The sequence below is a fragment of the Dasypus novemcinctus genome, chromosome 14 (assembly GCF_030445035.2).
Source record: "Dasypus novemcinctus isolate mDasNov1 chromosome 14, mDasNov1.1.hap2, whole genome shotgun sequence".
Taxonomy (NCBI): Eukaryota; Metazoa; Chordata; class Mammalia; order Cingulata; family Dasypodidae; genus Dasypus; species Dasypus novemcinctus.
In genome coordinates, this window is record NC_080686.1 from 13,293,690 (window position 1) to 13,318,627 (window position 24,938).

Consider the following 24,938-nt stretch of genomic DNA (forward strand, 5'->3'; position numbering starts at 1 on the left):
CGGTGGCCACTGCCTCCACATCAATGGTAAAAGTTCTTCCATTGCTAGGATAATAATAGATCTATAATAGAATAATAATGTCTAAGTTAATCCATTGTTCATTCCCAATCTTGAGGATTTGGGGGTGGTGATACCCACTCTGCTTCTAATTGAGAGTGGGTTTAGATCCCATGGGGCAGATGGATGGAGCTGTCTTGCTTGCAGTTGCAGACTCTCTCTGTTCCTTGGAATGGGCATTGGCCATCATCATCTCCTGGTTAGTTGTCCTGGGTGAGTCCAATGCAATGGATAGTAGGTGTTGCAACTCTGCTGAAATTCAGGGCTCAACTGATACAGGAATGGACCAAAGATTTAAGTCTCTGAGACATATATTTATCAAGTATATTGCTAATTATAGGTTCAAATAAAAGGGGCAGAAGAACCAAGTGTAGAGAACCTGTAAATGAGCCTAACTCCGTTACATTGGGGAGCGTAAATTCCAAATTAATGCCCACTGACAAGGTGCCGAATTTCTGAGCTGTCTGCCCTGCTTATAGTTTTGGAAGTCTCTAGAGCCGTCAGGAGTCCCGCTATTTGAAGCACAGTTTACTGTGACTGTAAGTGAGATTCTACTAAGATCTGTATAAGCATAACCTCTGGAATGACCTCCTGACTCACTTTGAAATCTCTCAGCCATAAAAACTCTTTTTTTTCAGACATGAGTACATCTTTTTCTTTAGCAACATCATTATACTTCTTATTTTTTTTAAAGATTTATTTATTTATTTTTCACCCCTTCCCCTCCCCTCCCTGATTGTCTGTTCTCTGTGTCTATTTGCTGCGTCTTCTTTGTCCGCTTCTGTTTTTGTCAGAGGCACGGGAATCTGTGTTTCTTTTTGTTGCGTCATCTTGTTGTGTCAGCTCTCCTTGTGGGTGGCGCCATTCTTAGGCAGGCTGTACTTTCTTTCGTGCTGGGCGACTCTCCTTACGGGGTGCACTCCTTGCACGTGGGCACTCCTACGTGGCACAGCACTCCTTGCGCGCATCAGGACTACACATGGGCCAACTCCACACGGGTCAAGGAGGCCCGGGGTTTGAACCGCAGACCTCATGTGGAAGACGGATGCCCTAACCACTGGGCCAAGTCTGCCACCCTAAAAACTCATTTTAGTTTACCGTTTCCCCTTTCGGTCAAGGTCTTAATATTACTACACTAAAATGTGTTTCTAGCCTCAAAAATTATTTCCCTTTAGCTCTGGGTAGATTTCTTAATTGTTCAAAACTGGATTTACTGTAACCCTGGTGAAGTCTGTTACTATCGCTTCAGTTGCTATTTTTTTAATGTGGAACCTCAGCCACCAGGCACGGGCAGCAGTATGACTGCGGATAGGTCATATCTCTTCTAAAGTATTATAATGGACTAATGGCCTTTTAAGTGACAATATGAACCTTAAAGAATAAACGCAATCTAATGGTTATTAAATATGATATTTACACTTGGAGATTTTTAAAGAGAATTTTTTACTCGCTACAGAAAATAACCTCTACTTCCAATTAATGTGACATATATTTCAAATGCAGCAAATTATATTTACTTGTTTACTATTTATTAGATACCTGTCAGCTACCAAATGTAATTTATCTTGTCATTGTCCTTTAAAGCATTATTTAACAGTTCCACTCATTAAGAGCAGGTGTCAGAAAAGATAGTTGGTTAAACTGACAAGAAGCTGTTGTGTAGGAGTGGAAAGAACAGATTTTGAAAATAGTGGGAGAGTATGATGTTTGGTATATTACCTAACTTCCCTTATATCAGCATGCCTTCTATACTGAGGAATAAGAACACTTACTTCCATGTGTATTTAACAACATATGGCCTAAGCACTAACCAAGCACAATGGTGGCCAACTCCATAGAATAGTTTAGCAATACTGGTGTGTAACTGCTAGGATCATCTCTGCTGATGTCTTAGATATTTTATAAGTACTAAAATGTCCCACAACAATGCAAAGTGTTGGCAGACAGTGATGTATGGGAATTCTGTATGTTATGCATGACTCTTTTGTAAGCTCAGAACTTCTTTAATTAATATATATATATATATAAAATGCTAAACAGCTCCCTCTGAACAACATGAATCACTTACCCTTCTTATTTATTTGACTATTGAAAATAAATCTACAAGTTGGGTAGGATGTGTCTACATTAAAAAAAAAGCAGTCAGAAATAAATCATGTCTGCATTGCCTATATTTTATTTTTCAGCTCAATTTTTATTTTGAATTTATGCTGGAAATTGCTAATTTATGTTTCATTTTCCCTGGATATAAATAAATCTGTACCATTAAAAAAAAAAAGAAAAAAAAAAGGAAGCAAAGTGAAGTACAAGGTAGGATAAATTCAGAAATTCATGTAATTGATAAAATAAAAATACTATTTGAAGAATTATAAAATAGATAAATCACCACTTTCAATACTGAAACTCTATATTCTCATCATACATAAAAGTATACTTGTTTCTCCTTACCTTGCTTTTTTTATGGCATTTTTTACATCCTATTATATAATTTAATAATTAACAAAACTAATAAAATTGCTAACTGTTTTTATAATCCATTGTAATTGCAATGTGTGTGCAATAAACAAAATACTATCCCAGGAACAAAGTAGGGAGACCACAAGCATGCATCGCATTATTAAACTATTTTACTGATCTCATGGGAGTCATGTGCCATAACGAGGGCTTGTGGGCCTCCTACCATAGAAACAATATTTAATTTCACTCATATCTAAAGCCAGACTAAAATGCAATTATTGGTATTTGTATCATGTTGATTACTTTGGGCATTCTTGTTTTTTTGAATGATTTTCTTTCTAAAATTAAATTTGTTGTCACTTGAGGATTCATCATTTCCTCTTTTTTTTTTTTAATGGCAGAATAAGCAGCACAATACATAAAAAAGAAAATTAAAATCAGGTAGACTTGAGTTATAATCTCCCATTTCCTGGATACATGACATGGGGCAAGTTATCACCAAATCACAGCTCCTGCCTTGCATGAAAATCATAAGGAATAAATAGCACAGTGCCTGTACACAGAGGGCATTTTATCAATTGTTGAACTAATTCATGCTTAGAGAAACCAGCATAAATTAATTAGGAAGTATCCAATAAATAATAGCTATTAGAAAAGACTTTAGGAAAGATGATTTTTCAATGTATACAGATCTGCCCTTTCCTACATTTTAAGAAACTCATTTTAAAAAACTTGATTTATTCAATCCCTTGGGCATTTTCTGTGCCTTCTTAATTTCTATTTCATCCAATCTCTTGGACATTTTCTGTGCTTTGTTAATTTCTATTTTTTCCCATAACTCAACGTGAGAAATTTGCCCTCAAACCCTGCCTCCAAATCAGAGGAAGTGACTTCTGTGTATCACATATATACCGTCCCACTTCGTTCTACCCTGCTTGCAATTGTTTACTAAGATGTCTTCTAAAGACCGTTCCCATACATCTTAATATTCCAAAAGCCTAACACAACACTTGCCAGGGAGATGTCATGGATGAATGTTAATACATGGATATATTTTAATTAATTTGATATTCCTGGTAATTATTATTCAGTGTTTCCTTCTCCTTATTTCAGTTATACAAATTAAATTAGCTAGGTAGGCATATTCCGTATGGACTATGACATTCCAAATTATGGATGAATGTTAAAAGAACTTTTTCATAATTAGGAAAAAAAGTACCCATCGTCAATCAAGTGCAAAGACAACCTACAAAATGGGAGAATATATTGTCAAAATTTTATCTGATAGATACCCTTATACAGATATATAAGAACTCTTACAACTCAACAACAAAAAGACAATTACTCTAATTAAAAATGGGAAAAGTGATTTTCATTACTTTATATAATATATTCAGTATTCACTAGTAGTGTAACCTTATATATTTAGTATACAATTTAAGTAGGAATCAGAATTCTTTCTTGGGTTACTCTTTCCTGATTCACATAAACACAGCATCTAATAAATTAAATCCTGTCAGGCTTTAAGAAGGAAATTATAGTCTCACTCAACAAAGAAATGTCTAGGACTGGAGAGCTTCATGGATGAATTCTGCCAAGTATTTTGAGAAGAATTAATACCAATTCTTTTTAAACTCTTCCAGAAAATTGAAGGAAAATTACCTAACACATTTTTTGAAACCAACATCACCCCAATATCAAAGCCAGATCGAGATACTACAAGAAAGAAAAATTACAGACCAATCTTTCTAAACATAGATGCAAAAAATCTCAACAAAATACATGCAAATAGAATGAAATAGCATATCAAAAAAATTATACACCATGACCAAGTGGGATTTCTTTCTGTTATGCAAGGGTTATTCAACATAAGAAAATCAATTAATGTAATACAGTACACTGACAAATTGAAGGGAAAATAAACCCCACATGATCATCTGGATTGATGCAGAAAAGGCAATCAATAAAATTCAGAAACTTTCAAAAGATAAGAATAGAAGGGAAATTCCTCAGTATGGTAAAAGGCATATATGAAAAAGCCACAGCCAGTATGATATAAAATGGGGAAACACTGAAAGCTATCCCGCTAAAATCAGAAACAAGACAAGGATGCCCACTGTCACTGCTGTTATTCAGTTTTTTTTCTACAAGTTCTAGTACAGCAATTAGGCAAAGAAAAATTTTAAAAAGGAAACCAAATAGGAAAAGAGCAAGTAAAACTCTCAATATTTGCAGATGACATGATCATATGTTTAGAAATTTTTATGTCTATGGCAAAGCTACTTGAGCTAATAAATGAGATTAGCAAAGTGTCAGAACACAAGATCAACTGGCAAAAATCAGTAATGTTTCTATAAATTAGTAATGACCAATCTTAGGAGGAAATCAGGAAAATAAATTCCATTTACAATAGCAAGAAAAAGATTAAAATGCTGAGGAATCAATTTAGCTAAGGATGTACAGGACCTATATTCAGAAAACTATAGAACAATGCTAAAAGAAATCAAAGAAGATTTAAACAAATGGAAAGACACTCTGTTTATGGATTGGAAGACTATATATCATTAAGATGTCAATCCTGCCCAAACTTATAATTTATAGATTCAATGAAATATCAGTCAAAATTCCAACAGCCTGCTTTACAGAAATAGAAGTTACCAAATTTCTTTGGAAGGAAAAATGCACCTAAATAACCAAAAGCATTTTATAAGAGAAGTGGGATGTGGGAGGAGTTTTACTGCCTGATTTTGAAAACTTACAAGGCTACAGTGGCCCGAGCAGCATGGTCTTGGCGTAAAAATAGACACATTGATCAGTGGAATGGAATTGAGAGTCCAGACATAAACCCTCACCTCTACAACTTAGTGTTTTTTTTTACAAACCTACTAAGTCCACATTACTGGGCAAAACAGTCTCTTCAATAAATGTTGCTGGGAAACCCGGATATCCATAACTAAAAGAATGAAAGAGGACTCATTTCTCACTCACTATACAAGAATCAATTCAAAATGGATCAAAAACCTAAATATGAAAGCCAGGACCATAAAACTACTAGAAGAAACTATAAAGAGATTTCTTCAAGATCTTGTGGTAGATGAGGTTTCTTGGGTCTTACATCCAAAGCACAAGCAACAAAATAAAATACATATGAATGTAACCTCCTCAAAATTAAATACTTTTGCACCTCAAAGGACTTTGTCAAAACCATGAAAAGGCAGCTGACTCGATGGGAAAAATATTTGGAAATCACTTATCGATATGGGTTTAATATCCATAACGTAAAACAAGCTGCTATAACTCAACCATAAAAAGACAAATGCCCCAATTGAACACTGGACAAAATACTTCAATAGAAATTTGTTCGAAGAAGAAATACAAATGGTGAAAAAAATCACATGAAAAAATGTACTACTTCACTAGCAATTAGGGAAATGCAGAACAAAATTTTCATCATTTTATACCTAGTAGAGTGGTCACTATTAATAAAGACAGAAAACTACAAGTGTTGGAGATGATGTGGAGAGATAGGAACATTTATTCACTGTTGGTGGGAATGTAGAATGGCACAGCCACTGTGGAGAACTGTTTGGCAGTTCCTACAGATGTTGAATATAGATTTGCCAAATGACCTGGCCACACCACTGCTAGACATATACCCAAAAGAAATGAGGGCAGGGACATGAACAGACATCTGCACATCAGTTGTTCATAGCAGTGTTATTCACAGTTGCCAAATGATGTAAACAACCCAGGAGTCCATCAACAGATGAATGGATAAACGAATTGTGGTGTATAGACACGACAGAATATTGTGCAGCTGCAAGAAGAACTGACGTTGTAAACCATATAACAGCATGGATGAACCTGGAGGACATTATGTTCAGTGAAGCAAGCCAGATGCAAAATGACAAATACTGTACAATTGTGCTATTATGAACTAAATATGTTGTATAAACTCATGGAGTTAATAACCAGAATATAGACCACCAGAAAATAGAATGAGGCTAGAGATAGAAATCTGAGGGTTACTCTATGCAGAATTAGTAAAACGGTTGTTTGTTGATCTTTGGAAATGAATAGAAAAGGTGAAAGCCCCTCACAGTTTTTCTAAGTAGCAGTGCTGTTATATGGGTATGACTGGTTAAAAAGGAAAGTCTAAGGCCATGTATATTATTAGAAGAAAAGCTAAAAAATGTAACATGGAGCTGTATAGCATAGTGAAATGTCATGCGAATTATAAATATGAGTAAATATTGCATATATAAGACTGTTTTTCTTTGAAACTAAACAAATGTATTTTAATGTTACAAGATGTTAATATGAGGCCAAAAAAAACACACATTATATATACTAAGTGAAAGAAACTGGACGCAAAGTATTACATATTTAATGATTCCATTTATAAAAAATAAAACCATAATTCACTTTATAAAGATGAAATTAGATTAGTGATTATGTAGAAGTGGAGAGATATAGAGGGATTGAGAAATGGCTGCTAAGGGGTATAGGATTTTTTCTTCTTGGAGTAATGAAATTCTAAAATTTGTTGTGGTGATGAATGCACAGCACTATGATTATACCAAATGCCATTAATTGTACACTTTTGATGGTATGATTATGTATCTCAATACAACTGCTTTAAAAATATGAGGAAACTGAATTGGACTGTTTGAAAACTAGATCTACAAATCCATCAGTAAAAACTTTTGAGTATGATGTCCACAAAGGCCAAACAATGAGACTTGGCCATGTGGGGGTGGGACACAGGCTGTGGGACAAGTGATGGGAATGGGGACACCTGACTTCCAAGTCTTAATTCTTTGCCCCCACCCTCTTCTGGAAAGTGCTGCCGGACACCCCCTTCCCCACAGCATTTGCCCTCTTTCTCCTCCAAAAATGCAAATACAAGCAGAAGTTCTGCTTAAAGATGGAAAAAAAAAAAAAAAAAAAAGATTCAAGAGAAAAACAGTGTGTGGAAAATGAAAATATTTCCCTGAAAAAAGACAACATAATAATGAAACAGGAAAAAGTTAGAAATGTAAATTAAGAAAAGCCTATAGAATTGGAAAGGAAAAAAAATGACTTTTTAATTTAATTTAATTTAATTTTTTATTGCAAGGGCATATAGTTTTCCAGAAACCATTGCCAGATTGGTCCCTACCCAGATACCAGCTTTTCTCTAAAATTTTCCCATTTTATCCTTATTTGTGGCCCTTTAGTGGTTTCTTCAAGAACTTTTTCAGAAGACTATATTTGCTAAAGATTAAATTTCATATGATACAATTTTTATCTCTTACCTTCTTACTTAAAAGAGAGTGTGACTATGTGTAAAATCCTTAGGTCACTCATTTATTTTCTTGAAAACACTGCATATTGAAACAGATTGTGGACTTTGTAATTTTTAATGCATTTACTTTCAAAATATTGGTATTTGAGGAATAAATCAGTGATGATAGTATTTTTAAATCTGCAATGTTTAATGGTATAGATTTATCTCTGTTTAACTATTCATCTTTTGATTGTGCATGTGGAAGAGCATTTTGATTGTTTCCAGTTTGGGGAAATTGTAAAAATAGCTGCTTACAAGCTATTCTTGTTTACAAGAATATAGAGGGTTTTGTGTGGACGTATTTCCATTTTTCTGGGATAAATGCCCCCAAGTATGATTGCTGTATGGTATGATAAATGTTTGTTCACTTTTTAAGAAATTATCAAATTATAGTCCAGCATGGCGATTACATTTTGCTACACACCAGCAATGTACTGTGTATGTAATCTAGGTTCTCTACATCCTTGCCATCTTGATGATCATAAATTGCATTTCCCTAATGGATAGTGATGACGTGACAATGAACATCTTTACATTTTTTCATGTGCCTATTTGATATCTATAGACCCACTTTGGTGAAATATCTCTTCATTTTTTTAACCCATTTTGTGATTGTATTGTTATTTTTAGTGTCGACTTTTGAGAATTGTTTAGAAATTCTAGATATGAGGCTTTGTCAGATACATGCTTTTCAAATATTTCCCTCCAGTCTCTAACCAATCTTTTCACCTTCTTAACAGAGTCTCTTGCAGAGCAAAGCTTTTAATTTTCCTGAACCCTGCATAGCAATCATTTTCCTTTTGTGGATTATACTTTTGGTTTCATGCCTGTGAGTGCTTCATGAAAGCCTAAGTGCTGAAGATTTTCTCTTATTTCATTTTCTAAAAACGTATAGGTTTACCACATGCATTTCAATCTATGATGCATTTTGAGTTAATTTTGATTTCTGCTCTTATGTTTTGTTTCCTTCCTTCTGCTTGCATTAGGTTTATTTTGCTCTTCTTTTTCTGGTCTCTTGGGGTGGGAGCTAAGATTATACATAGGTTTGAGAAATTACCCCATTCCTTATTTAAGTATTTAGAGCTATACTTTCCCCCTTAGCATTACATTTGTGGCATCCCACACATTTTTATACATTGTATTTCTTTCACTCAGTTCTATGTAAATTTTTATTTCCCTTGAGACTTTTTTGTCAGCTAGATTATTTAGATATGTGCAGTTTAGTTACCTAGTGTTTGAGGGTTTTGCTGTTACCTTTCTGTTACTGATTTCTACTTTGATCCCACAGTGGTCAGAGAACTTTCCCTGTAAGATCTCAATTCTTAAAATTAGTGAGGTTAGTTTTATAGCCCCAGTTATGGTCCCTCTTGGTAGCTGTTCTGTAGAGGCTTGAAATGAAAGTGTGTGGCATCTTTTTCATCTCGGTATTTGCCTCTGTTGATTATATTTTTCCATTTAAAATGAGATCTTCCTGGTTTTGGGTATAATGAAGAATTTTTAATTGAATCCTGGACAATTTGTCTATTATATGACATGATGCTCTGGATTACTTAAATTCTGTGTTTCAGCTGGCCTCCTCTGACATCCTCCAGTGGGTAACCTGGGGAGACACTGCCTCATCATCAACCAGATTGGGGTGAAAGTCCAAATTTTCACTCCACCTTCACTGATACCGAGAGGTATTTTGGATATGATAAGATATGGTGGAAGTTTAGGTTTTTTGGATATGGTGGGAGTTTAGGTTACTTTGGATATGGTGGGAGTTTAGGTTCTACTCAGACTGGAAGGGAAAAATGTTCCTAGTTTATACTTCCCACGTGGTTTCCACTGACGTAACGAGGTGGGAGGTGGGGAGGTGCGACTCTTGGGGGAACATCAAAATCCCAGCTCCCCGATCCGCATTCTCTGGGTGCCTCGTTACAGTCTAGCAAGGGTGGAAGTCTAAGAATTTTCCCAAGGCTTTGCTGGCATGGGAGGGGGTAAGGCTGAAGTTTTCCTGTCACGTTTGGCCAGAGTAGAGCAAGTATTGCAGACAAGTTTTCTGCCTTGCTGGGCTGCCATTTTCTTGGTCTTTTGACTAGAAAAAGTGGGATTTTTTTTTCCTGCACGCATTGATGTTTCTGGGTTTTGGGACTCTCCACTCTCATTTGGGGTGTACAAGACAAAAGGAAAATTTTGGTCATGGAATTTACCACTGTGATACTTTCTCAGGTCCCAGGTCTCTAGTTTGTCTGCATTCTTCTCTCCCCTTCAAAGCATTCATATGTTTTATATATAGTGCCGACATTTTTCAGCTCTACTTAGCTGGAGAAACAGGAAGAACTATGTTTCCTCCATCTTTCCAAAGTGGAACTATATTTATTTTAAACTAATATTAATGTCACTTGTAAAGGAAAACAATTGACTTATAAGTGAGTCTGGTAGTTAGTTTCTCAGCCTCCTTATCTTGATGAAATGGTGACAGACCTGTAGGATGAATTTGACAACATAGAGTTAATTATGTACCTGATTTTTTTTTTTTTATTGTAAGCCAAACAGACTCTACCAGTAAGAATTCTTCCTGGACATACTAGTGTATTTTGTTAAATAATAAAGCTTTCTGAAATATAATTTCTGGATTTCATTTCATTTTACTGTAAATTTGACTATATAAATAGATTTCATACTCTTAGAACATTTTAGAGAAATTCACATGGTTAGAAAGAATTCAGGTTGGTTTAAAGTAGCTTTTTAATGTGGATTTCCAAACTCAAGGGTTAAATCTAAAACAAATTTAAAATGCTTGCTCTCTAGATCGTGGGCTGAAATATATTTAGAGAGTGATTATTGAACCCAACACAGTCGGTTCAAGAAGAGGCCACAACCTGCCGTGCAAGGTACTGCTCGGCTCCACCTCTCTTGCTCCCTTAGTTGCTACCCAGCAGAACATTTTTCATCCTGAAAATGTTAAATAGTATCCATTTATCAAAGTCAAATTTTGTATTTTTTGCTTTGATTCCACTTTACCCAACTTTATATGGTAAATGCTTAAAATTTTTAAGATAATTTCTTTTAGCATTTCAAGGTTTTATTAAGTAGTTTATGATGTCCTTTATCTTATGCTTTATTTATTGCTGACATGTGGATAATAATCTAAAAATAATTTCACTTACCTGTATATAGCTTAAGGGTATCAATCACCATTAAAGTGTAAAAGCTTTCACCAAAACATACTGTGAATTAAATATTTGAGCATTTAAGTTCTAATTATCCAGCCAGCTCTGTTGAGATGGATTCAAGATTGTTTTGTAGATGTATTTCTGCAGAAGGCAAAATATTCTATTTGGGTAGAATAAAGGTTATTTACCACTTTGCTTTCATGTGTTTTCACCCCAAATCTACTGAGTGCAGAAAAATATAACCAAATATATCAAAGGTCATGAAATTGTTTATGAAAGCTCATTGAGAAATTTCCCTAATCTATCACAATATGTTCTCCCATACATTGAAGAATTCCAGAAGTAGGAGGAGTAATTTTCAAACCCCTGGAAAATAAAGTTTATAAATGGGACAGACTATATTTAATAAAGTGATTGATTTTAAAATTCCATATATACATTGTATATTTCAGAAATTATGATTTGTAATAAAAATATAATTCAGTGGAAATGAATTAGGAAAAATGTACAAGGATGTTTTTCTCATCAAAATTGAAAAGAGGGAAGCAGATGTAGCTCAGTGGTTGAGCACCTGCTTCCCATGTATGAGGTCCTGGGTTCAATCCCTGGTATGTGCTAAAAAAAAATAATTAAAGAGTAAAGGTGAGACAGGATGAGAAAAATGGGTCTGAAAAAAACCCACAGTGGTTAAATATGGAGGCTGTTATAATGCTTCTTTCCTTTAGAAAATGATTTAAAACGTGATTAAAATGGTTTGGAGAATGGACTTAAATCTTGCCAAACATCATAATCTGTAGGCAACTTTTAGCTTTAAGTTAAATACAAATATGCAAATTTCCAAATGTATTATAATCAGAGTTTATGTAACAGGAAATCTTGGCTAGTTTGGAAATACTGTTGCTTGAATTGCCAAATGTATTATAGGGATGGATTTTCTCAGGGTTCTTTTTTAAACTACAAAAAATGAATTTTAAATGCAAGCCAACTTAGTTGGGACAGTAATTTATTATGAAATGGAGAGAAGAGAAATGGGAGAAAATAACAGATTTTCAGTCCCAGGTAGAGAGGAAGGGGTTGAAAAGAGATTAAAAAGGGATGATTTACAGACAACAATTCCCCATTACAGATTATAAACCCTCAGATTTACTTGCGAGCTGATTGAGGCAGGGGGAGAAAAGGCAAAACAGGGTTGATTCAGATTTTGAGCTTGCTTTTTAAGCCATTAATTATTCTGCCCCTGTGCTAATGTAGGGGCGGGAATCTCAGTTGTTCGCTGTTCTGGTTGATTACCCCACCCCTCAATCCCCCAAGAGGGCCCAATTATAAGGTCTGGAGAATATCTGGTGCTTCTCCTTTATTCCCGAGGAGATCTTGTTCCTAATGGGGGCTCCAGCAGCCACCTGCTGGAACTCGTGGGGTACTCGTGGCCACCTGCGTTTCCTGCCAGGTTCCAGATCTGTCTACTGATTCCTTAATCTACTAGCCGGCTTCAGCTACAAGGTCTACATAGTATTTAACTCTTTCAAGATCATGTGAAAATACCCAGAACACTGAAGAAAGTATGGGGATTTAGATGGAGTTGGAGGAACTTGCTCTTTTTTTAGGCTATAAGAATAATATCATCATACAAAAGCTTGCTATGGTTTTTCTCTGAAAGCAGATACTCATAAACTCTTCATTAATCAGAAAGTTTAATAATTCCCCATCTGTTTTCCAAAACCTCAATAAAATTCTCAGAACTTTTCTAGTGGAATAAAAGAACTGTTCCCAGTTAAGGGCATAGGCAATATTAACTGATAATTTATAAAAGACTCATTTTTATCACTATTGATTACTTTAAAAAAAGGTTTTTATATGATGATCACATAGACATTAACACATCAAGAATTAAGTTTTCCCATAGTTTGTAACTTCCTAAATAAATATAATTTTCTTTTTTTCATTCTATTACGTTGTTCTCTTAAATTATAATTTGATATAACATGGCAAAGCAATCCCACAAATTCAAAACTGGCTGTTTTTGAAAGCATTGTTGTAGCATTATTCATTGAAATTCATGATAATTTACCCCACAGATACAATTTTAATGTATTTGTTCCTTAGACTCTTGTACAGAGCATATTAATCTAATAGTACTGGAACTTGAAATATGGGAAACAGGGTAGTGCTCAATAAGAGTTTAATAAGACAAGGAAAAACAAAATTGGTTTTCTGTGTACTGTAACAGTTCAGAATTTGGAAAATTTTGGAAAATGGCTGGTCATTGAAGACATCTTCCCCACACCTTTGCCCCAAATCTTCTTTGTCTCAGGGATGTCAACCTGATGTACGAGACACGTTTGTGTCCTTTAGTGTTTAGTTTGCCTGGAGTCATAAATTGAGGATTGATTGTCTCCCAGTAATGCCACTTTCTAGCCAATTACCCTTCATTTTTCTCATTAATAAATTCTGGATAACATTGCTGGAAGGATAAAACACACTGTGGTTGAACAAAAGAATTCTACATATATAACACAGTGATTGGCACGTTTTTGGATAGTTAGTTAATGTCTGTTTTCAAAGGCCGTGATTAAAGATTTCATGTAGCACTAAGGTCCTAAATTTTGCATTTTAGAAGAGAGAGGCTGGCAAAGCAAAGGAATCCCTATTTTGCACATCAGGTCTATAGATGAGGTTTAGTATTCACAAAGCTGGGTGGGCAATTGGGAGCAAGGAACTCATTCCGCATCTGAAATGAAGGAACAGCTCCCTGACAACATGATTTCACAATTTCTGCCTCTTCAGCATCTGAACCCAAAAGTTTCTAAAACTCTAAGTTCATTATCCTCCCACTGACTCTGTCCAAAGCAGCTGTGGTTTAGACCACAGAGGCAGAAACTAAACCAAGACAGGGGCCCCTATTTATTAGTACTGGTCGTGTGTAAACCATTGCTTGGCTGCACTTGATTTATGCTTCACACTGCAGAACAAATGGAACAGCTTCATTCAAAGCAAAAAAAAAGTGAAATCATTGTCTCATATACGTGAATTTATATGTGTGTATGTATATATGAATGTGTAGATGTATATTATGTATGTATATATAATTTATATATCACCTTATTTTATCTTTAATTTTATTTCAAATTATTGATTTGATTAGGAAAATGAAAATGTGATAAAGTAGATTTCTGGACAAAATGATGCCTCTAACTTTAAAACAGCTTCTAAACTCCTGAGAGTCACTAAATAGTTATTTTTATTTATTACTGAGACTTTTTAACTCCTAGTATAAAATTTATTTTTTAAATCTCCTATTTAAAAATAATTTTTGCTTTGGTATTTTATAAAAACTTAATGTATATATTTTAGGTGACGCAGAAATATTAACTTCCTCCAAAATAAGTAGTTGCCAAAGGGAAACATCCATGGTTCAAGTGAAAACGTTTTGAAAATCAGAATTTTAAAGAAGAACATATACTTTCAAGCAGTGATGTAAGGTAGCTTAAAACACACCATAGCATAGTATTGTTTCATCATAATAAAAAAGTAATAGCAGAAATTGCAATGATCATGTAAACATTTAAAGGTTAAAAAATAAAACTGAATTTCAACCTGAAAAAAATAATTATTTCATTATGAAAAACAAGTACTATGGAATTTTACAGAAGCTGTATGCAACTTTATTTACATTTATTTAGAGTTCTTAGCATATAGCATTAAGTTTACCTGTTTAAATTTAGTTCTAGACATACCTAAGTTTCTTATCTACAGCCCTCATGACTCATTCAGATTTATAGATTGTTCTCAAGACATTTGCTGATGTATTTCCATTCACTGAACAATTTGATATTCAAAGAATGATGTAAACTTGATATTAAGATATAAATCCCTAGGAATGAAGCAAGACATTATGAATGATCCTATTTCTTCAAGATCCTAGAAGTACCTAAAGAGACTTTGCATGTAGATTAGTTTAATACAGATCAGTACTCTATTTTGTCTATTTTCATTCACCAAGTTCAGTAATAGTACATAAGGAAAAAGAAAAATCAATATCCAAAACCAGAAAGAGCTGTAAGCTATTGACCTTGGGAATTAATATCGAAGGTGGAGACATTAGAGGGGAAGGAAGAGAAAACAATAGGTTGGAACTGGTCTATGCCAATAAACATTGCAATGCAAAGTAATTAGCATTTATTGACCACATGCATTTTGTGAATTACTGAATGGCAATGCATTGTAAGAAATCAAAGTGACTGAATGTGGGACTTCCAGAATGAGAGTAAGGAATTCTGTGTCCCACTCCTTCATAAAAGCAACTGGAAAATAGTCAAAATTTTTAAAATCAAATTTTGCATAACTCTGGAAGTTAGCCCAAGTTCTTGCAACTGTTGAGAATTTATTTATTACAAACAAATTAGCAGAAGAATCTTAGGAAGAGCAGGTTGCTTTACAGTACTTTAATTTGTCCAATTCCCAACTCCCTTTCCCGAGCTCCATCCGGGTCTTGAAAATGAGCCACCTTGCACGTGTGCTGGTGTGGAAAGCAGCAGCACAGGAGCCCAGGAAGGGGACGGTCTTGGTTTGAAGCTCCTCAAAAGGCCCCATCTCCCAGAAATGGTTTTATTTGACCTGCCTGGCGAATCCCTGGTTTGGGAAACAATCAACAAGAGCTGTTTAAGATTAGGGTTATCTGAGGTAATATCAGTTTTGGCAAGCAAGAGGCTAAGCAAAAAACTTAAAAAGATGGGGGAATGAGATGTCCATTATATACATAATGGGAATCCCAGAAAGAGAGCAGAGAGAAAAAGGGGAAGAAAGACTACTTGAAGTCATAATGGCTAAAAACCTCCCAAGTTAGATGAAGAATATTGATCTATACATACTAGAATCAAAAAGAACTCCATAGGATAAATACAAAAAAATAGACAACTAAACACATACCTAGGCACAATTGAAAGTAAAAAACATTCTTTGCACAGTGAGAATAAATGATTCCTCTTGTGCAAGAGATGCTCAACATGGGTGAATCTTGAAAACGTTAGGGTAAATGGACACAACCAATCAGAAAAAGACCACATATGTATATCATTTATGTAGAATATCCAAAATACATAGGCAAATCCATAGAGACAGAAGGTAGATTAATAGTTGTCAGGGGTTTGGAAGAAGTACAAATGGGAGACTTTAAATGGATATGACTTTTCTCTGGGGGGTGATATGAATGTTCAAAATCTTGATAATTGTGATCTTTGGACAATTTTGTGAATATCCTAAAGTTTACTGAAATAAATTTCTTCTAAAGGGTGAATGGTATATGAACTATAACTCCATAATATTACTGTGAAACAATAAGTGGAGGAGATATAAAACTATGACAATGTTGACATATATTAAGGACAGTGGTAAACCAGATTATGACCAATGTCACAATGGACTACAGAAGCCTTATATACATAAGATTGCAGAAATTTGTTTTTAACTCAAGGTATTTGTGAGACCGTGAATAACATGTTTTTTTAAAAGATTTATTTATTTATTCATTTATTTCTCTCCCCTCCACCCCCACCCCTGGCTCCGGTTGTCTGTTCTCTGTGTCTATTTGCTGTGTCTTCTTCTTTGTCCACTTCTGTTGTTGTCAGTGGCACGGGAATCTGTGTTTCTTTTTGCTGCGTCATCTTGTTGTGTCAGTTTTCTGTGTGTGCGGTGCCATTCCTGGGCAGGCTGCACTTTCTTCTGCGCTGGGCGGCTGTCCTTACAGGGACACTCCTTGCATGTGGGGCTCCCCTATGCGGGGGACACCCCTGCATGGCACGGCACTCCTTGCGCACATCAGCACTGTGCGTGGGCCAGCTCCACATAGGTCAAGGAGGCCCGGGGTTTGAACCGCAGACCTCCCATGTGGTAGACAGATGCCCTAACCACTGGGCCAAGTCCGCTTCCCGAGATCATGAAAAACATTGAATTTAAACTAGGCTTTGAGAAGTGGGTGGGAATCACAAAGTCTATCCTAGAGAGGAGAAAGCTTTGAGGCTGGGAACAAGCATAGAAAGGTAATAGTGTTATTAGTCAGGGGACTGGTAGAATGCATTTTCCCCAGGATTTTCATTGAGATATCTGTTTTGTTTTCATGTTTTAGAAGGCAATTTATAGTTTCATTATAAACATAATTAACATTCCTTTTTATTTTACTATTGCTAAAGCATGACTATGTTGCTATGGGAAATAGATATGAAAATGTAGATAGTGACCTAACCATTAGGAATACTATATGACACTCTATTTTTTTAATTTCTCTCCCCTTCCCGACCACCTCCCCCATTGTCTGCTCTCTGTGTCCATTTGCTGTGTGTTCTTCTGTGTCCGCTTGCATTCTTGTTAGCAGCACCTGGAATCCGTGTCTCGTTTTGTTGCATCATCTTGCTGCGTCAGCTCTCTGTGTGCGGTGCCATTCCTGGGCAGGCTGTGCTTTTTCGTGCTGGGTGGCTGTCTTTACGGGGCACACTCCTTGCACGTGGGGCTCCCCTATGCAGGGGACACCCCTGTGTGGCACGGCACTCCTTGCATGCGTCAGCACTGTATGTGGGCCAGCTCATCACATGAGTCAGGAGGCCCTGGGTTTGGAGCCTTGGACGTCCCGTGTGGTAGGCAGACACTCTATCCATTGGGCCAAATCTGCTTCCCTATATAACACTCTTGACTATATAGACCATGGACTCAGGGAGTCATTAAATGTTTCTGAAGAGTAAACAGAGTGAAGAAATTAATGCCTAAATGTTATATATAGAATAATCCATAACAAATTATATTTCACTATTCTAATTAATCTAATTTTCCAACATATCCTGCCTCATCCCCCATGTCAGCTAATAACCTTGCTTCATATCTCACTTAGAAAACACAATTCAGAAAAGCTGTGCATCACCAAATCTACTCACAGATATTGATTGTTCCTTTACATCCTCCCTTACCTCCTGCTGGTGTGGGAAATTGTTCTTGGTATTATCCAAGTCCAGCCTTAACACCTTTCAACAAGATCCCTCATACCTCTTCTACGTAAGGACCCAATTCCTACCACCATCCCTTCCCTCCCCTTGTGTCCTCAAATTTGAGCTTTCTACTAAATTTTAAAAATGCTCCTCAAATATACTGTTGCCTATACTCGCTGCCTCTAATTCATTTCTACCCATTCTCTCATGATCTCCTTCCTATTATATGAGTCTTTTGTTTTCATTTTTTAAAAAAGCTTGCTCTTTTTAAGGACAAAAATGGTCTCTATGTTGCGAAATCAAATAATCAGTGTAAGAAAATGGTTCAGTTTAGCAAATTGAGAATTTCACTAAATTGTGAAAACTAAAAAGAGTCTAAAAGAAAGGGGGGATTTGTAAGAGAAGGGTTAAGTATAGCTCTCACATTAGGGAGATGTGGAATTGGGGAAAATAGAAATTAAAATCAGCCTCATGGTTTATTACATCAGCCACCCATATCCTAATAGGGGAAGTAGCTAAAACTGGATCTGCAATTAACAGAAGAAGGGACAAAGGCTCTAAAGGCTTTGGCACTGAGTTTAAAATTGGCACCAACTGCCAGGTTGCCAGACCGTAGGGAAGGGAAGCAATAACTAAGAGTGGGAACCTCTGAAGCTTAGACCTCTTGGATAGGCTGTAACCTCTGAAGTACCCAATCAGTAGGGAACAAGGGAGGGAATTGTGTGCTAAGCTTAGGGTATAAATATTGTTAGGCATCGTTGCTGCGTGGGCCATTTTACAAAGGTCGTGTCCCCATTCTTGCAAGATCGTGAATAAATTGTTTTCTTCTCCATAATCAGATGAGCATTCATTCTCTTTTAGGTACAGCCTTCTTTCTAACAGTCGATTCATGGCTGTCATTTTACCAGACTCTGCAGCTTTCCTGCTCACTCCACTGCCAAGTTCTTTGTTCTTTCATGTTTGTTGGTTCTCTCTTATCTTTATTACCATTTTAGACTGTAGGACCCCAAGGAAGAGACTTCAACGCTCTTCTCTATGTACTCTGAAAACCTTCATCTTCCCATCCCAGCTTTCCATACCATCTCTATTTCGACAGATCCTAAGTGTCTATGTCCAACCTGATATTCTCCTTAGCTCTGTACTCGACTCTCTATTCACCACTTGTATGTCTACTATGCTCTCAAATGTAATAGGTCCACCACCAAAATCTTGATCTTCCCCTCCAAACCTGTACCTCCCACAATGCCTCCATGCCAGTAAATAGTCATGCTTTCCTTCCAGCTGTTTAAGCAAAGACCTTGGAGTCATTCTTGACTTAACTCCTTTGCTTTTTCATATCCCATCCCAGTCCTTACTGAAAAATCTCATAAGTTGTCTCCCTTCTTTTACTCTGCTCTCATACAGTTCATTTTCAACAGAGTAGGCAGAATTACTCAAACTGTTATGGAAATTCTTTTCATTCCCCTGTTCAAAAACCTCCAATGATATCCCATGTCACTCAGTAAAATGCATAACGGACAAACAAAGTCCTGCAAGTTTTGGTCTGCATGTGTGTGTTTACCTCATTTTCTACTAAGTACTGATTATTTCATTCCATTTCAGGTTTCAGCCACCATAGCCCTCTGCTCTTCCTCAAACATCAAACTTTCCTAGAATATTTCTACCTCAGGGAATTTGAAATTGCCTTTCTCCCTGTCTGGAGTGTTTTGTTTTGTTTGCTTTTTACAAACCACAGAATGGCTCATTCCTTTCTCCCCTCCAGGTTTTACCTACATGCCTGTCTGTATGGATTTCCTGTCTCACATCCCCTCCAGTACTCTCTGCTCTCTTTCCTGCTTTATTTTCTTGACTGCATTTATCATATTCTGACATATTGTACTTAATCTATATATGCCCCATATATTTTTTGAGGGGGCTGAGAGTCTATTTTGTCCACTGCTATATTTCTATCATCCTATAAAGGATTGACTATAAACACTCAATAAATATTTGTTGAATGAATTTTGAAGATGTCTCATGTTTAGTGTGATTCACAGAGTTAATGATGGTCAGAAAAACTTTATAAAAGTGGTATAGTAAATTATGTGGTGGAAGTCATCTGTGGATACCCCACACATAGATGGAAATGTAGGTCTATAACTACAAGTCAGTTATAGAGGGGTACCAGTTTACATGGAAGCAATAATTAGAGTCCTAGGAGTGGATAAGATTGCCAAGGCTGGCATGTAAGAAAGCAGAGAGATGCATTTACATTAGTTTCAAAGGGCCACACTTGAACCTATCTGTCTCCTTCTTTCTCTTCTAATTACCTGCTGTTTCCTTCTCACCACTAACCCTCTCCAAAAAAAGTTAAATTTTTGAAGTGTCAATCTAAAGCAAATTTGACATTCAAGTATGAATAACTGAAAATCTTAAATCTTTCCAAAAATAACTTGGGATATTTAGATATTTCGTTGGAGAGTATCAAAAAAAAAAAAAAAAACCTCCAATCTAATAAAGATGTGTTACAGTCATTTTTGAAAGAAAGTATTTGTTTTAGTATTTTCCCTATTTATAAATCTCAACATCCTTTTCCTCACCAAGAGTAAACTGAATGCTTTCTTCGTTTCATTTTTTAATAACGCACAGGTAAATATCATATTTTCCAGAAATTTCTCACCTTTTTCTATATGGTGCATCATATGGATTCACGTGGAAAGGATCCACAATAGTCCTGTGTAATAAGCTGGTTACAAAAAGAATGAAAGTGTGAATGGCGAATTTGGGGCGGGGGGTGAGTCAAGGCAAGCAGAAACCTGCCACTTTCCCAATACCTTACCGCTAGTGGCCAGTGAAATTGATTGTTAGAAAATAAAGTTTCTGAAATACTTACGATGAAGTTACTAAAAACAGTTTTTTGGGGTGAGCTTTATAGTTAATTAGAATAGTTAAAATCAGTAGTCATTGCTATTCTCCAGCAATAGCATAGGAAACTGACTGTAGAATACTGAAGCTTTTGAGCCAGTTGCTGAAAGAGCATGTTATTGCATCAATGTTTTATAGCTTGTGAAACTGTTACATTTTAATTGTGCTAGTTTTGCCTGGCCTGAGAAAATACTACTGAAGTGAACTATTAGATTTAAAGAGTTCCTGGGTACATGAGAGATACAAAAATATTTCCTAATTGAATGAACACTTTCTTACATTTCCACTGACACGTACTCCAAATTGCAAGCACTTCACTAATACATATATCAATATTCACTAGTACATATATCAGATATTCTAATCTTACATGCTTTATTAAAAATACATAATAACCGAGCAACAAGATTATCAGCAATGCCCCTTGGTTTATCACTGTGTTTCTATTCTCATTGGAATTTAATTAAGCACCTAAATATATTAGTTTCCTCTCAATCTTCTTGAAATTAAAACATTTTCAGGGATTACTGATAGCATTTTGTAAAAATATTTGTGACATCATCTTTAAAAATCTATCCTGAGCATAGCTTCATAATTTTCAGCCAAACTGACTAATTTCCTTACTTATCCAAATGAAAAACGTATTTCTAAAACTTCAAAATGAATTAGTGGATTCCAGGTGATTTTGATTCTCTTTTACTAAATTTACCATATAGGTCTTTGAAGATCAAATACCGCAATTAAATGAAAACTAATGTATGAATTACTTTTGAAACTGGATCATTTGGCTCCTAGTATCAAAACTATGCTTTCAGTAGTTCATAGACAATTTGCCATAGCTAATAGTAAATTATTCTAAAAAACAGCAAGGAATAATATTGCAATTATTCTAATCCATATTTATCATTTGTAGTGTAAAGAGATAAAATACTTTTTGAAAAATTTCCCATGTTTCTCTCTACTTAGATATTACCAAGAATAAACTTTTAATCTGGCCAAATATATTTCTACACAAATTTTTATCAATACTGAATTGTCTTTCATGGATGATGGGAATACTTTGCCTGCCTGCCTGTTAACCCACCACATTTTGATGAAATTTTCGTATTGAACATAAATAGCTACAGTTTCTATACTTTAGATATTAGTGATTTGGGCTAAGCTTATTTCACTTTAAAAAGGTCTACTTAGTATGAATTGTTTTGAGAAATGGATTTCGTCTGACTTATTTCTCTTTCCTTTCAGGAGCTGGAATTTTCAAATCTATTTGCTGTTCTTCATTGTATTCATTCGTTCTTTGCTGCGAAAGTAGCTTGTTTGGACCCTCTATTTTTAGGCAGTCAGGCTACTGCTTCTGCTGCTGCCAGCTCTGCTACTACAAGCAAAGCAAAGTATACAACCTGATATACTGAGTTTGTATTGCCACAGACATTCACTATATAAACAGAATACACAGTCATCATTTTAGATCCTGATAAACCATGGTATCACTATATCAATCGTGGAGTCAACTTTTGGCAGAAAAGGAAAAGTCGTATGGAACACAAAACATCTCTATTCTGGATGGCTTCTGAAACTAATCCTAGATGAACAAAATAGCTTTGTTCTCACTTGATCGATATATTCCTGTATATAGCATCAATCAAAAGTGGAGACAAAAGAAGAAATGATTCATTATAAAATTTGTAAATATTATAAAATTTGTAAGCTCCCTATAAAATGCCATTAATGCTTTTTTCTGTTTTTTTAGATTATTTTGTATGACATACATGTTGGCCAGATCATGAACTTATGCCCTGTAATTTTATTATGTGTGACATAAAGGAGGCAAAAATAATGTGACTGCAAGGAAACTGGCATGCAAAATATCTCATCAAAGAAGAAAGCACTTTCATTTGCTGATGTAAAGTTTTTCTTGTATTCTCCTTCCATGATTTGACACTGACACTCCACTTTTGTTATTGTAAAATATCCATAAGAATTGAAAAAGAATAATTATATCTACCTGTGGTAGAGGCAAGGGAAATGGACTCTTTTGTCTTTGGTCACTAATATTAAATGTCTTATTAAGTGCCAGAGTCAACCAAATATGAAATATATATTCATTTAATTTTGAATGTTGGAAACATTCACAAATCCCTTCTTTCTTTCTTGATATTAAGGAGATTCATATTTTACCTCATGGAATTTATTATCAAAATAAAGTTTCATAAGTTTTTAGTGCCCCCCCGCAAAGAAATATTATCAGCAAATATAGTGGAAACAACAGTTCTCTGTAATCCTAATACTATTTAATTAATTGTGAACTGAAATGGCTCTAGAAAGCAGTCCTAAAATCTAGTATTTGTTATCTCATTTACGTTTCATTTTAGCAATATTTTTATGACTGAAAAGATGAGATTTGAAAAATGAAATTTTAAATCTCATACATTATCATATCATAAAAAACTGATTAAACAAAGCCAACTACATGAAATCATTTTTGGTATCTCATCTTAGAAGCATAAATGCATAGATGTTGGAAATTTTACTGGAGAGGTGCACACGCTACCCAGATTCCAGGTACTACATTATCTTTTCTATTACATGGGGAACACGCTCTGCCTTTCACTTTAGATTTCTTGAGCTCTGCCTTGAAACAATCAGCTGCTCATTCTAAAAACACATTGCTTTTTTTATCATCATCTACATTACCTACTCACCCAACATTGGGTGTTTTCTTGTGAAGATGGTTCCATAAGGTGGTTAGATGTTCTTTTTTTTCTTTAAACATAGGAGAAAAAAAGTCAAGATGGAAACAAAATTAATTATAAAAGAGTCACATACCCATTATAATTATTTTTAATTATTAACATTAACCAAGTTCCATAACCATTATAAATAAACTCATTTTGTGTCTAACTCTAAAATACGTTACATGGGAAAGAAAAAAATGAAGATTCATAATAGTCTTGCCTTAAGGTCAAGTGTTAAGAGTTAATCTAGTATCCCTTATTTAAATAACTGTGGCAAAGTGGACATTACACAGTTTTTAAAATAACATTTTGATCATAAAAATAAATTCATGTTCATAATTAGGACAACGCGTTAGAACCATGTATTACTGTGTGTGTAATAGTCAACAACACAACAGGCATTTCTAAATTAGTAGTCCATCAAAACCAGACTTCATGAACCCTGGAGGAATACAAGTGGAGGCGTCTACCTTAGGATGTTAGGCAGTAGTAGCTAATTCATTAGAGATTCTGTTACTAATTAGAGTTGCAGTTCAATGTGCTTGCTTGATACTGGGGTTTTATCAGTGTGTTTACAGAGCGATAATCTGGTCTACCAGCAATTGGAAATGGGCTAGTCATCCAAAAGTAAAACAACAAAAATTAATAATTTAAAAATTCACTTAAAAACTCACTTTAGAATCATTAAAGAAACATGAGTGTCAAAACTTGCAACAATCCTTTCGAAAATATAAAAAGTCAATTTAATTAAATATCCTTTTTGTTATATCCTAAAAATCTGCTAGCCTGTACTCACATGTATGAAGAAAGAAAAAGTGCACAAGGAGATATGTATGAGTTTATAAATCTCATTGTACAACATATGTACATATATATATGTATGTATATATATGCATATATAATAAAATGCTCACCATAATTTATATTAAAATATATTTCATACACATATATTTAATATACTTTACATTTGCATTGTAAATTGTAGCTTGAATTAAAATTCATAACAGTATTCTTATTGTGATTATTTTTATACTATTGATATAAACATTGTCTAAATTGGTATTTAACATAATTAGTGGGCAGCCACCTATTAGGAAACCATTACATTATTTTAGAAATCAGTATTTAACATTTAATATTTTCTTTACATTGTGATGATTAGCCATTGCCATTTGTTATAACTTTGGCTACTTGACAGAAAACATTTAGAAATGAACAAAAATAATCAAATAAATCTCTATTTCTCATGTAATTTAGGTTTAGCTGCATGAGATTTAATCACCAAATTCTAGTTTTCATACACAGCACATTTTAACAGCAGAATGCT

At 35.0% G+C, this 24,938-nt stretch overlaps 1 protein-coding gene across 4 annotated transcripts in view; it reads left to right on the forward strand.

Moving 5' to 3' along the window:
• The window catches only part of SNTG1 (syntrophin gamma 1), a 956,656-nt gene extending 932,403 nt beyond the window's left edge, over positions 1–24,253 (forward strand). For all 4 annotated transcript variants that reach the window (XM_058275521.2, XM_023589409.3, XM_058275519.2 and 1 more), the window contains one exon: positions 22,122–24,253. In XM_058275521.2, the coding sequence (XP_058131504.1) occupies positions 22,122–22,280 (159 nt within the window). In that variant the 3' untranslated portion in view covers positions 22,281–24,253. The remainder of the gene's footprint in view (positions 1–22,121) is intronic.
• The last annotated feature ends 685 nt before the right edge of the window (positions 24,254–24,938 follow it).